Below are 11186 nucleotides of genomic sequence, written 5' to 3' on the forward strand. Positions count from 1 at the left end.
TGAAATTACATTGAACCACGTGGAATAAACATTGAATTGATGTCTGTGCCCAGTGAGTTATGACTAACTCAAAAAGTATACCCTTTTCACTATTTTAACAATGATTGATCAGAGACATGTTTAAAACATGTAAAGTACTTCTGCCTTTTCCAGTAGACTAGTTTGAGGTGATAAAGAGAAGAAAATAGAACCTTGTGTTAATGTGCTGTCTGGGCCTCGAGCTCCCTGTCGGACCAGTGTCCAGCTGCTGTGTCTCAGCCCACGGGGAGGTTAGTCTCATCTGCACCCCATCTCTCTGACAAACGCATCGACCAGAGCAGAATCCCCGCTGTGCTGAGCCCCTGCAGAGACACCATGCTAATGAGACCTGCACCTCTGTGACAGGTGAGGACACAGACACCAGAGTTGTCATCAAACTACACGACAAGCGTACCCCAATGCACTCATACTCAGACGCGCCAAACAAAGCAAACTGCCAGGCACATGGCAAACATCTCCAACACACAAATAAACACTTTTCATACCTTTCAAAACAGGGGTTTTAATTTTGTTAACATTTACGAGAACAGCATTGACATTCATTTCCATCCGTTATATACGTTTTATACTTTACAGATAGATGCACAAGTCAAATGTTCATAGATATCCATATCAGAGACTCACAGGCTCCCGTGGAGTAAAGAAAGTCCTCCTGTCTGTCTGTGACGAGCATTAAACTTCAGCAGTGCAGAAACAAGCACACACAGTAATAATGTCCCCTGGGAAAACAATAACAATGGGGCTTTGTGGAGGTTGTAGTCATCAGGAAACCAGCATTGAACCTCCTAAATCAGGCCAACATCATGACATTAAACTACACTACCCAGCATGCCACTGGTGGTAACATTCAGTAGTATTAATGGGACGGCATGAATCACAAGAACTCACTTCAATATCTGGTGAGAGATGGGAGGAGGAGTTCCAGATAGCTTATATTTAATATATTTTTAAAATTTCCTTCAAAAAATAAAAATACGAGAATGTAAATATATTCAGATTAAAATATAAATTAGGAATATACTGTATTTTAAAGTTACTTGATTTTGATCCACGGTTGGGGAGTTAACTGTCACAAATGTATGAAAAAGACACAAAAGGCATATACTATTGTCTCATCAGATAGATAAGTATTGAAAATGACACATGGCAAGCAGGGGTTTTGCTGTCTTGAGTGCAGTTAAAAGTTTAGACATGAAATAATTTTGTTTTCTGACACACAACGCCTTGAGACTTACAAAACAGAAAAATCGAAATAGAAAATTTCAGTTGAATTTTTCCACAAACTGTTAATTCAAAAACACCTGCCAGGCTTTAGAGTACCTGACCTGTCCTCTGACTGCATGGAGAACTATCATACAGCCGCCTTTACCATATATCCATTTGGAACACACACACTTTCATGAAATCTACAAGGTATAATAGGGAAATATGCCAACCAAAGTATTCTGGTTGATCCTAATGCTATATTTGGTTGACACAAATATACTGTTGGTGGTGGTACACATCTGACATAATGGATCATGGTACTAACTAAGGATGTCTTAAGACAAGCTGTTTAAACAGTATACATAGTTGGTTGAGGGTTTTGAACATGGCATTATTTCCACTATGAGTTGAATTATGGAGCGCTCCAATCTCTTACACTGATTAAGAAAAGCAGGACTCCCCCTGCTTTAGGTAAATGAGGTGGCCTCTGTCCTTCCATTAACATTGCTTGTTTTTGTTTCGCATGTTTGGTCAGCTGAGGAGAGCATGCCGTCCCCCTCTCTCTCTCCTCTTCCTCTCCACAGGAAGAGAATAATATTCAGCGGGCTTCGCGTGTCTCCATCGACCGCCGTCCCCCACCACTCAGCTACGAGGCACAGGGAAGCTACTGACGTCAAGATCAGCTTGTTTTGTTGTTCACCACAGAGGGAAAACAAGAAGAACAACACTTCAACAAATGCACAGTGCAAATAAGCTTTTTCTTTTCTCTTTTATAGTCTCTTCACTTTGGGCAGAGTAGACTGAGGAGACAGGGGCAGACATTGAGGAGGTGGTGGGGACACAGGGAGAGAGCTCTGGACTGCAGCTCTCCCGTCTGTCTGTCTGGGAGTCTCTTGCCCCGGGGGCTTTACTTGTACAGGCTCATGGTGGGGCTCTGGTACATGCACATGTAGGCGTCACACAGCAGACGGCGGGCCTGGCCCTGGATGCTCTTGGGGTCCAGGGCGTGCAGCTCCTCAGGGGTCATCTTCAGATAGGCCCCCACCTCCGGACATGGAGACACCTGGGGGATGTTGAAGCCATTCTGCCCTCCTGTGGAACAACAAACACAGACAGAGCACTCAGATCTGTGGTATTAAAGCAATGGCAAGTGTTCTAGTTATATTTCTATGCAATATAATTTCTATTTGTGAATGAATCCAAAATATTTACTATTGAGCTGAATATCTATTCATAATTATGAACAATGAGACAAACAGCCAATATCAGAAAAATAGCTGGTTTGACAGTTCATAATAACTTTGTAAATGATTCAAAATATTGCTTTCCCCACAACAACAAAAAACAAAAAGTTATCCAATAACTTTTTCTCTCCATACCGTCGCGGTCGGCCATACTGTCGAAGAAGAGCCATGCAGAGTCTTGGTGGCCGTACTTGACGAAGGCCACGTAGTGACTGGTCTCGATGCAGAGCACGGCGAACAGCTCCATCCGCTGGCGAGGGTAGCTACCCTGCCGCCACACACCCTCCTGCAGTTCCTTGGGGACGGACAACTTGCCGTGGCGATGGGCCTTCCTCCTCGGGTGGAGGTGAACCTGAGAGAACACATACACGTATGACATAAAGGTTGGAAATAAGTATTTACCTATTTCTTGGGGATTTTGTAAGTATTTCTATGCACTAGTTATAAAATCGGTCTAATAACAGTTCTCACAGATCGATGGCAACTACAGAGTAAAGAATAAACTAGAGAATGACAAGTTTCACAATTCATTAGTTTAAAAAAAATACAGTCACTGAGTTTGGCAAAAATATTCACAAATGTGCCTCAAAGTTCAAGGTAAATATTTTGTCTTCATCTATAAGTTATTTAAGCAATAAGGCACAAGGGGGTGTTGTATATGGCCAATATACCACGGCTAATGGCTGTTCTTATGCACGACGCAATGCGGAGTGGCTGGATACAGCCCATGGTATATTGGTCATATATCACAAACACCTGAGGTGCCTTATTGCTATTATAAACTGATTAACAACGTAATTAGAGCAGTAAAAATAAATGTTTTGTCATACTCGTGGTATACGGTCTGATATTTCACGTCTGTCAGCCAATCAGCATTCAGGGCTCTAACCACCCAGTATATAATACAACTTAGAAACTCAGTCAATCCTTAGGACTTGTCGCCCCCAAGTGGATTGTACTGGAACTACACTGCTTTACAACTACTACAAGTCCCTGATGAGATCCCCTTAGTTTCTATGTTGGTGGAATGGCACCCTCTGTTACCTGTGTATTGCACTTTTCACAGAACTGTTTTATCTTCCCGGCAGTGATGTCACCGTCCTCGTAGCACTCCCTGCATTCATACAGAGCCAGACCCCCGCAGATTCGACACTCCCTGGGAGCTGAGAGAGAAGCACAGGGTTGAGGGTTGACTATTACACACCCACACACAACCATATGTCGATCAAGAACAGTAGATTTCTGATATGGAAAACAGTTATCACATTCAATAATGATAATCCAACTACAACCATATTCAAATAAAATAAAGTTTTACGCACTGTCTTCAAGTAAGTCTGTGATGTCTAACTCTAGTGAGGGGAAGATCTTGTTGAACATCTTGAAGTCCTTCCCAAAGCGAGGCATCTGGATGATAAGGCAGGAAGGAGCCTGAACAGAGAGAAGACGCATGAAGTCACCAAATCAAATTTTATTGGTCACATACACATATTTAGCAGATGTTATTGGGTGTAGCAAAATGCTTGTGTTCCTAGCTCCAACAGTGCTGTAGTATCTAACAATTCACAACAATGTAAAAGTAAAAGAATGGAATTAAGAAATATATAAATATTAGATCGAGCAATGTGGTAGTGGCATTGACTAAAATAAAGTAGAATAGAATACAGTATGAGATGAGTAAAGTAGTATGTAAATATTTTTAAACTAGTGTTCCACTATTAAAGTGGCCAGTGATTCAAAGTCTATGTACAGTATATAGGGCAGCAGCATCTTTTATTTGTATTTATTTAACTAGGCAAGTCAGTCAAGAAGAAATTCTTATTTACAATGACGGCCTACCCCGGCCAAACCCTAACGACGCTGGGCCAATTGCGTGCCGCCCTATGGGACTCCCAATCACGGCCAGTTGTGATACAGCCTGGAATCGAACCGGGATCTGTAGTGAAGCTTCTAGCACTGAGATGCAGTGCCTTAGACCGCTGCGCCACTTAGGAACCTCTAAGGTGCAGGGTTGCGTAACCAGGTGTAAGACAGCTAGTGATGTTTATTTATCAGTCTGATGGCCTTGAGATAGAAGTTGTTTCAGTCTCTCGGTCCCAGCGTTGATGCACCTGTACTGACCTCACCTTCCGGATGATAGCCGTGTGAACAGGTGATTTATGTCCTTGATGATATTTTTGGTATTCCTGTGATATCGGGTGCTGTAGGTGTCCTGGAGGGCAGGTAGTTTGCCCCCGATGAGGCGTTGGGCAGACCGCACCACCCTTTGGAGAGCCTTGCGGTTGAGGGCGGTGCAGTTGCAGTACCAGACGATGATACAGCCCGACAGGATGCTCTCAATTGTGGATCTGAAAGTTTGTGAGGGTTTAAGGGGCCAAGCCAAATTTCTTCAGCCTCCTGAGGTTGAAGAGAAGCTGTTGTGCTGTTGTTTTTTTTAACTTTGAGTGAGGTTATTTTCCTGGCACCACTCTCTCAGGGCCCTCACCTCCTCCCTGTAAGCTGTCTCGTCATTGTTCGTCTGAAAACTTCATGATTGAGTTGGAAGAGTGCGTGGCCACGCAATCATCGGTGATCAGGGAGTACAGGAAGGGGCTTAGCACGCACCCTTGTGGGACCTCTGTGTTGAGGATCAGCGAAGTGGAGGTGTTGTTTCCCACCTTCACCACCTGGGGCAGTACATCAGGAAGTCCAGGACCCATTTGCACAAGGCGGGGTTCAGACCCAGGGCCCCGAGCTTAATGATGAGCTTGGAGGGTACTATGGTTTTGAATGCTGAGCTATAGTCAATGAACAGCATTCTTACGTAGGTATTCCGCTTGTCTAGATGGGATAGGGCAGTGAGCAGTGTGATGGCGATTGCATCGTCTGTGATCTATTGGGGCGGTAAGCAAATTGAAGTGGGTCTCGGGTGACAGGTAGGGTAGAGGTGATATGATCCTTCTTATGGCTGCAGGGGCAGTATTGAGTAGCTTGGATGAAAGGTGCACAGAGGTGCCCAGAGTAAACAGCCTGCTCCTCAGTCATAGTTGCTAATATATGCCTATTATTATTAGTATTGGATAGAAAACACTCTGAAGTTTCTAAAACTGTTTGAATTATGTCTGTGAGTATAACAGAACTCATATGACAGGCAAAAACTGAGAAAAAAATCCAAACAGGAAGTGGAAATTCTGAGGCTGGTGGATTTTCAACCAAGATCCCACTGAAATTATCAATCCGTTCCACCGCTCATCTGAAGTCAATGTAATTCTCCGGTTGGAACGTTATTCAAGATTTATGTTAACAACATTCTAAAGATTGATTCAATACATCGTTTGATATGTTTCTACTGACTGTTACGTAACTTTTGGACATTGTCACGTTTTAGTGAACGCGCTTCGTGACTTTGGAATTGTTTACCAAATGCGCTAACCAAAGTAGCTAATGGGACATAAAAAAAAAAACTGATATTATCGAACAAATCAAGCATTTATTGTGGACCTGGGATTACTGGAAGTGCATTCTGATGAAGATCAAAGGTAAGGGAATATTTATGTAATTTCTGGTTTGTGTTGACTCCAACATGGCGGCTAATTTGACTATAGTTCTGAGCGCTGTCTCAGATTATTGCATGGTTTGCTTATTCCGTAAAGTTTTTTTAAAATCTGACACAGCGGTTGCATTAAGGAGGGGTATATCTATAATTCCATGTGTATAACTTGTATTATCATTTACATTTATGATGAGTATTTCTGTTGAATAGATGTGGCTATGCAAAATCACTGTAACACGCCAATGTAAACTCAAGATTTTTTTATATAAATATGAACTTTATTAAACAAAACATACATGTATTGTGTAAGATGAAGTCCTATGAGTGTCATCTGATGAAGCTCAAAGGTTAGTGATTCATTTTGTCTCTATTTATGCTATCTTTCGCTGGGAAAATGGCTGTGCTTATTCTGTGGCTTGGTGGTGACCTAACATAATCGTTTGTGGTGCTTTCGCTGAAAAGCATATTTGAAATCGGACACTTTGGTGGTATTAACAACAAGATTACCTTTAAAATGGTATAAGACACATGTATGTCTGAGGAATTTTAATTATGAGATTTCTGTTGTTTTGAATTTGGCGCCCTGCACTTTCAATGGCTGTTGTCATATCATCCCGTTAACCGGATTGCAGCCATAAGAAGTTAACTAGCCTCTCGAAGCACTTCCTGATGACAGTCATTTAGTTCAGTTACCTTTGCTTTCTTGGGTACAGGAACAATGGTGGACATCTTCAAGCATGTGGGGACAGCAGACTGGGATAGGAAGAGATTGAATGTCCGTAAACACTCCAGCAAACTGGTCTGCGCTGAGGACGCGGCTTGGGATGCCGTCTGGGCAGCCTCGCGAGGGTTAACACGCTTAAATGTCGTATTCATGTTGCCCACGGAGAACGAGAGCCCACAGTCCTTGGTAGCGGGCCACGTCGGTGGCACTGTGTTATCCTCAAAGCAGGCGAAGAAGGTGTTTAGCTTGTCCGGAAGCAAGACAGTGTAGTCCGTGGTTGTCTGTAGACCCTGCCACATACATCTCGTGTCTGAGCCGTTGAATTGCGACTCCACTTTGTCTCTGTACTGATGTTTTGCCTGTTTGATTGCCTTATGGAGGGAATAACTACACTGTTTGTATTCGGCCAAATTCCAAGTCACTTTACCATGGTTAAATACGGTGGTTCGCGCTTTCATTTTCGCCCTGAGCTCATCTACTTTATTATCCAGAGACTGAACATTAGCGAGTAATATAAGCAGTGGATGGTGTGCACGCCTCCTGAGTTGGACTAGAATTCCACTCGGATTACCTCTTCTCCGCCGGCGGTGTTTTGGAGCAGGCTCTGGAATAAGGTCAATTGCCCTGGGGGGTACGAACATCCAATTCGGGAAAGTCTTATTCCTGGTCATAATGCTGGCGAGTTACCGCCGTTCTGATATCCAAAAGTTATTATGGCTGTATGTAATAATACCCCAAATATTCTGGGCTAACAACGTAATAAATAACATACAAAAAAACTAAATACAGCAAAGTTGCTTTGGAGCTAGGAGCAGAGCTGCCATATCTGTCGGCGCCATCTTACCTTACTGAGGAACAGCCGTTAAATAACAAACAAATCCTGGATATAAAGCACTTGATTGGTGACAGCAGAGCAAACAACATCCCACTTAAATTCTTCAAAAGAGAACTGTGTGTTCTCTACAAGCTACTAATCCTGCCAATTTCCCATAGTACCTCAGCCTTTCATTGATTAACTCAGCTAATCATTAGAATTGTTAGTCAAGTTGACTCTCCCTTCATGCTCCTAGAATGAATTGCTTCTTGATTGCAATCAGCAAATGATTCACCCCTGAGCAACACAACCACTGACAGACAGTCAGCCAGCCAGAAAGACATACAGACATACAGGTCACCTCAGCAAATTTGAGGTCACTGTTGATGAAGGACCACTCTATGAGCTGCTGGCTGGTTGGCACGCCCACTTTGTCCTTCTTATCCATGAAGATCTGGTAGAAGTAACAGTCCTGAACCTTCTGACCTGCCGATCTAGATATGACAGACACAAACAGGATATCATGTGTAATACATTAGAAATCATACTCATTTGAGCTCAAATTAAATTTATGTCTAAATATTCTTAAATGTATATATTATTAGCAGAAATAGCTTAGAAAAGCAATAACAAGATGATATGTTGAGCAGTATGTTTAATGTAGACTGACCTCAGCTTGAGTAAGGGGTCCACCCTCAATATGTGATGGAACAAAATATTGAGGAACTCCTCAGGATCTGTTAGGTGACAATTGAGTTTATAACACTTAGAACAAGTTCATGACATGTATAACAAAACCCCAACACTTTAATATTTTGACAAAGGCATTAGACACCTTTTTCTTCAGACGTGAACCCTGAGGCAGCTTCTACCTTCTCCAGTATCCTTCTGAGCTTCATCACTTTAGTGGCACACACATAGCCATGTCTACAAGACAAATAAAATAGACAAGACAAATCTCAGTTATGATACTTGGCTGTGTCTAGAAAACTAATGAAAGTGCTTATAAATGACATGTTAAGCATTGGTTTGCCACATGCCAGTATACTGAATGAAAATGTCTGAACAAAACACGAAGAGCAGTTTCCTACTTACATGCGCAGGGGGTTGACTATCTCTGTGCGTAGCAGCTCCTGTGTCTCTCGGTAATACTCTACGTCAGTCTTGGACCTCGGCCTCAGCAGAACTGTGTCCAGGACTGAGCTGAAGGAAAACAGGCTAAAGAGGGGAAAGGAAGGAAAGAGGAAAAAGGTGTCCATACTTTTGACTGGTCATAATATACATACATACATACATACATACATACATACATACATACATACATACATACATACATACATATACACTGGGCCTTTAACTACAGTGACATAGGAATGAGGAAGTTAAGAACTCTATAATAATACACGCAAGGAATATGTCCTCACCAGAAGAGTGTGGAGTCCAGGTAGCAGGAGTTGTAGTGTCCCTGGATACCTTTCTTCTTGCCCACCATGATGTCTAGACCGTCATTCTCAGTGCGTGGAGGAGTGTTCTCATGCACCACCTCACTCAGATAACCCCCGAAAGCTGGACAGACACAAACAGTGACGTTTAAGTTGACAATCCTGGGCAGGACTGCTTAGCTGGGTGGAAATGTCAATGTATTTACCTTTACCTGTCCAATCCTAGGAAGTACCTAGGATAGGGGCTAGGGGTCAATTTGTAATTCAGCATAGGACTGACAGGTGACACCAGTGACTCACCAATAGAGTTGCATCTCTCTATGGGGTTGGAGGAGTGATGTAGGGAGGGAAAACGGGAGTCAGGCCGGCAGCATTTCAGCTTCACAAATAGGGCCTTCTTGGGCGCGCAGCTGAAGTAGCGGGTACCTTGAAAGGTGCCGTCTGTACAGCCAACACACTCTTCCTCCTGAGAGAGCAGAACCAGACAAGGCCAGAGTGCAGTTAGCTGTATGCTATTACACCAAACATATAGCTAGTAAGGATACTGGATTTGGATGATTCTACAATTCTATGAAAAAAAAATTGGTTTCTCTGAAGTTCTCCTTAAATCCTTAGTACACTTGTTGTGACAATGTTATTGGGATAAACATAATACAAAACAGCCAGGTCTCAGAGGCTACAAAGAGACAATCCTTCCTGTCAGTGTAATGATCACTCACCAGCTCCAGGCCAGCCAGTGGCTCTGGTAGTCCCGGGGGCAGCCCCACCCAGCGGATGACCCCACACAGGGGCGGGTTCTCTTTCACCTCCACCAGGGACCCCACCTCCAGACCAGGCACACCCCCACCCCCGCGAGAGCTGGGGGGTGAGGGGGGCCGCGGAGAGGGAGGGGTAGGGGACGGGGGCTCTGGCATCTGCATCTGCTCTCCCATCACTGACTGCACGGAGAGGGAGAGGGGTCCATGGCTCATGCTGCCATTGGGCCCCGTCTTACGACTCAGGCTGAAGGGCAGGGAGTGGAACTTGTTGTCATTGGACAAGGAAGCAGAGGGCGGGGCCCTGGTAGGAGGTGTGGCTTCATTGAAGTCAGGGGGCGTGTCTGTGAGGGACTTGGCAGGGTCCTCTCCGACTGCAGAGGAAAACAACAATCAATTTTCACTGCAGCAGACATTACACTGACAGAGATCTTCTATCATTGTGGACTCATCAGATAATAATTTGACTTTTTTGCCAACGTTGTGAATAGGGAGTGTGGAGGTGGTGTCACAGCTTCATATCAGCATTAGCAAACCAAATGTAACGTTGACTTATAAACACTTTCACTATAAAGTGTATACACATTTTTACATTCACTGTAAACATAACCACAAAATGTACCTTGTGTGACAACCTCCCATGAGAGTTGAAAAATGTAAATATTTGTGTCACTGTGAGAATGTGCTGAGAAAATCTAAATGCCTCCACATGGAGACAGCCACAGAATAATCCAGAAGAGATGGGTGAGTCACAAGATCATCACATCACCAATGGAAAATACAATACACCATCAAATATGAATATGATGGACCTGAACATATGGGTAAGAAGGCAGTGATGAAACACAAAACAGAGGTGATGAAACAGAACAGAGGAAACAGCTGTGACAGGATTTCTCTCATTCCTGCGACATAGGAGTCATCTCCACTGGGTCTTCCTCACCCTAGAGTCCACTGATAGCTCCATAACTTTACACACAGGCTTTACATGACTCAATGATTTTCAATCCCTTGGTTTCACTTGTGTAATTATCCATTCATCACCACCATGCTGTAAGGAACATGATCTTTGACCCCACGTAAACTACCCCACACTATCCCCCATGAAACATATCTACATGTCCTCACTTAAACCCAGTACTGAAGGCTTTCACTAATGCTTACAGGAAACTATCAAGAATAAAGTACAGTACTTTACCTAATTTAATTATTCTGAGGGAGAAAAAATGCAAGACATTATTAAAAGCCTTTTTGTGATTTGATAAAGACCATGCCACAGCAATTACACCATGCAGGTGGACCTCACAGTTAATGGGAATGAATAGATAGAGGACTCTCAGTGAAGGGTGTTGATCAGGGCCGGGACAAAACCAGTATCACGATACTCATTAGTATCGTGGCAAGGAAACAAAACACAAAGCGGATTTAAC

General features: G+C 43.3%; 1 protein-coding gene across 3 annotated transcripts in view; it reads right to left on the bottom strand.

The window, feature by feature from the left end:
• Nucleotides 1-525: 525 nt before the first annotated feature.
• Nucleotides 526-11186, bottom strand: part of LOC129834655 (ubiquitin carboxyl-terminal hydrolase CYLD-like) — a 59645-nt gene continuing 48984 nt past the window's right edge. For all 3 annotated transcript variants that reach the window (XM_055899848.1, XM_055899847.1, XM_055899849.1), the window contains 11 exons: nt 9721-10130; nt 9302-9467; nt 8984-9125; nt 8655-8777; nt 8395-8486; nt 8230-8296; nt 7921-8053; nt 3812-3920; nt 3534-3652; nt 2625-2841; nt 526-2337 (listed from right to left, as the gene is read on the bottom strand). In XM_055899848.1, coding sequence (XP_055755823.1) covers nt 2153-2337; nt 2625-2841; nt 3534-3652; nt 3812-3920; nt 7921-8053; nt 8230-8296; nt 8395-8486; nt 8655-8777; nt 8984-9125; nt 9302-9467; nt 9721-10130 — 1763 coding nt within the window. In that variant the 3' untranslated portion in view covers nt 526-2152. The remainder of the gene's footprint in view (nt 2338-2624; nt 2842-3533; nt 3653-3811; nt 3921-7920; nt 8054-8229; nt 8297-8394; nt 8487-8654; nt 8778-8983; nt 9126-9301; nt 9468-9720; nt 10131-11186) is intronic.

This window comes from Salvelinus fontinalis, chromosome 35, assembly GCF_029448725.1.
Source record: "Salvelinus fontinalis isolate EN_2023a chromosome 35, ASM2944872v1, whole genome shotgun sequence".
Lineage (NCBI taxonomy): Eukaryota > Metazoa > Chordata > Actinopteri > Salmoniformes > Salmonidae > Salvelinus > Salvelinus fontinalis.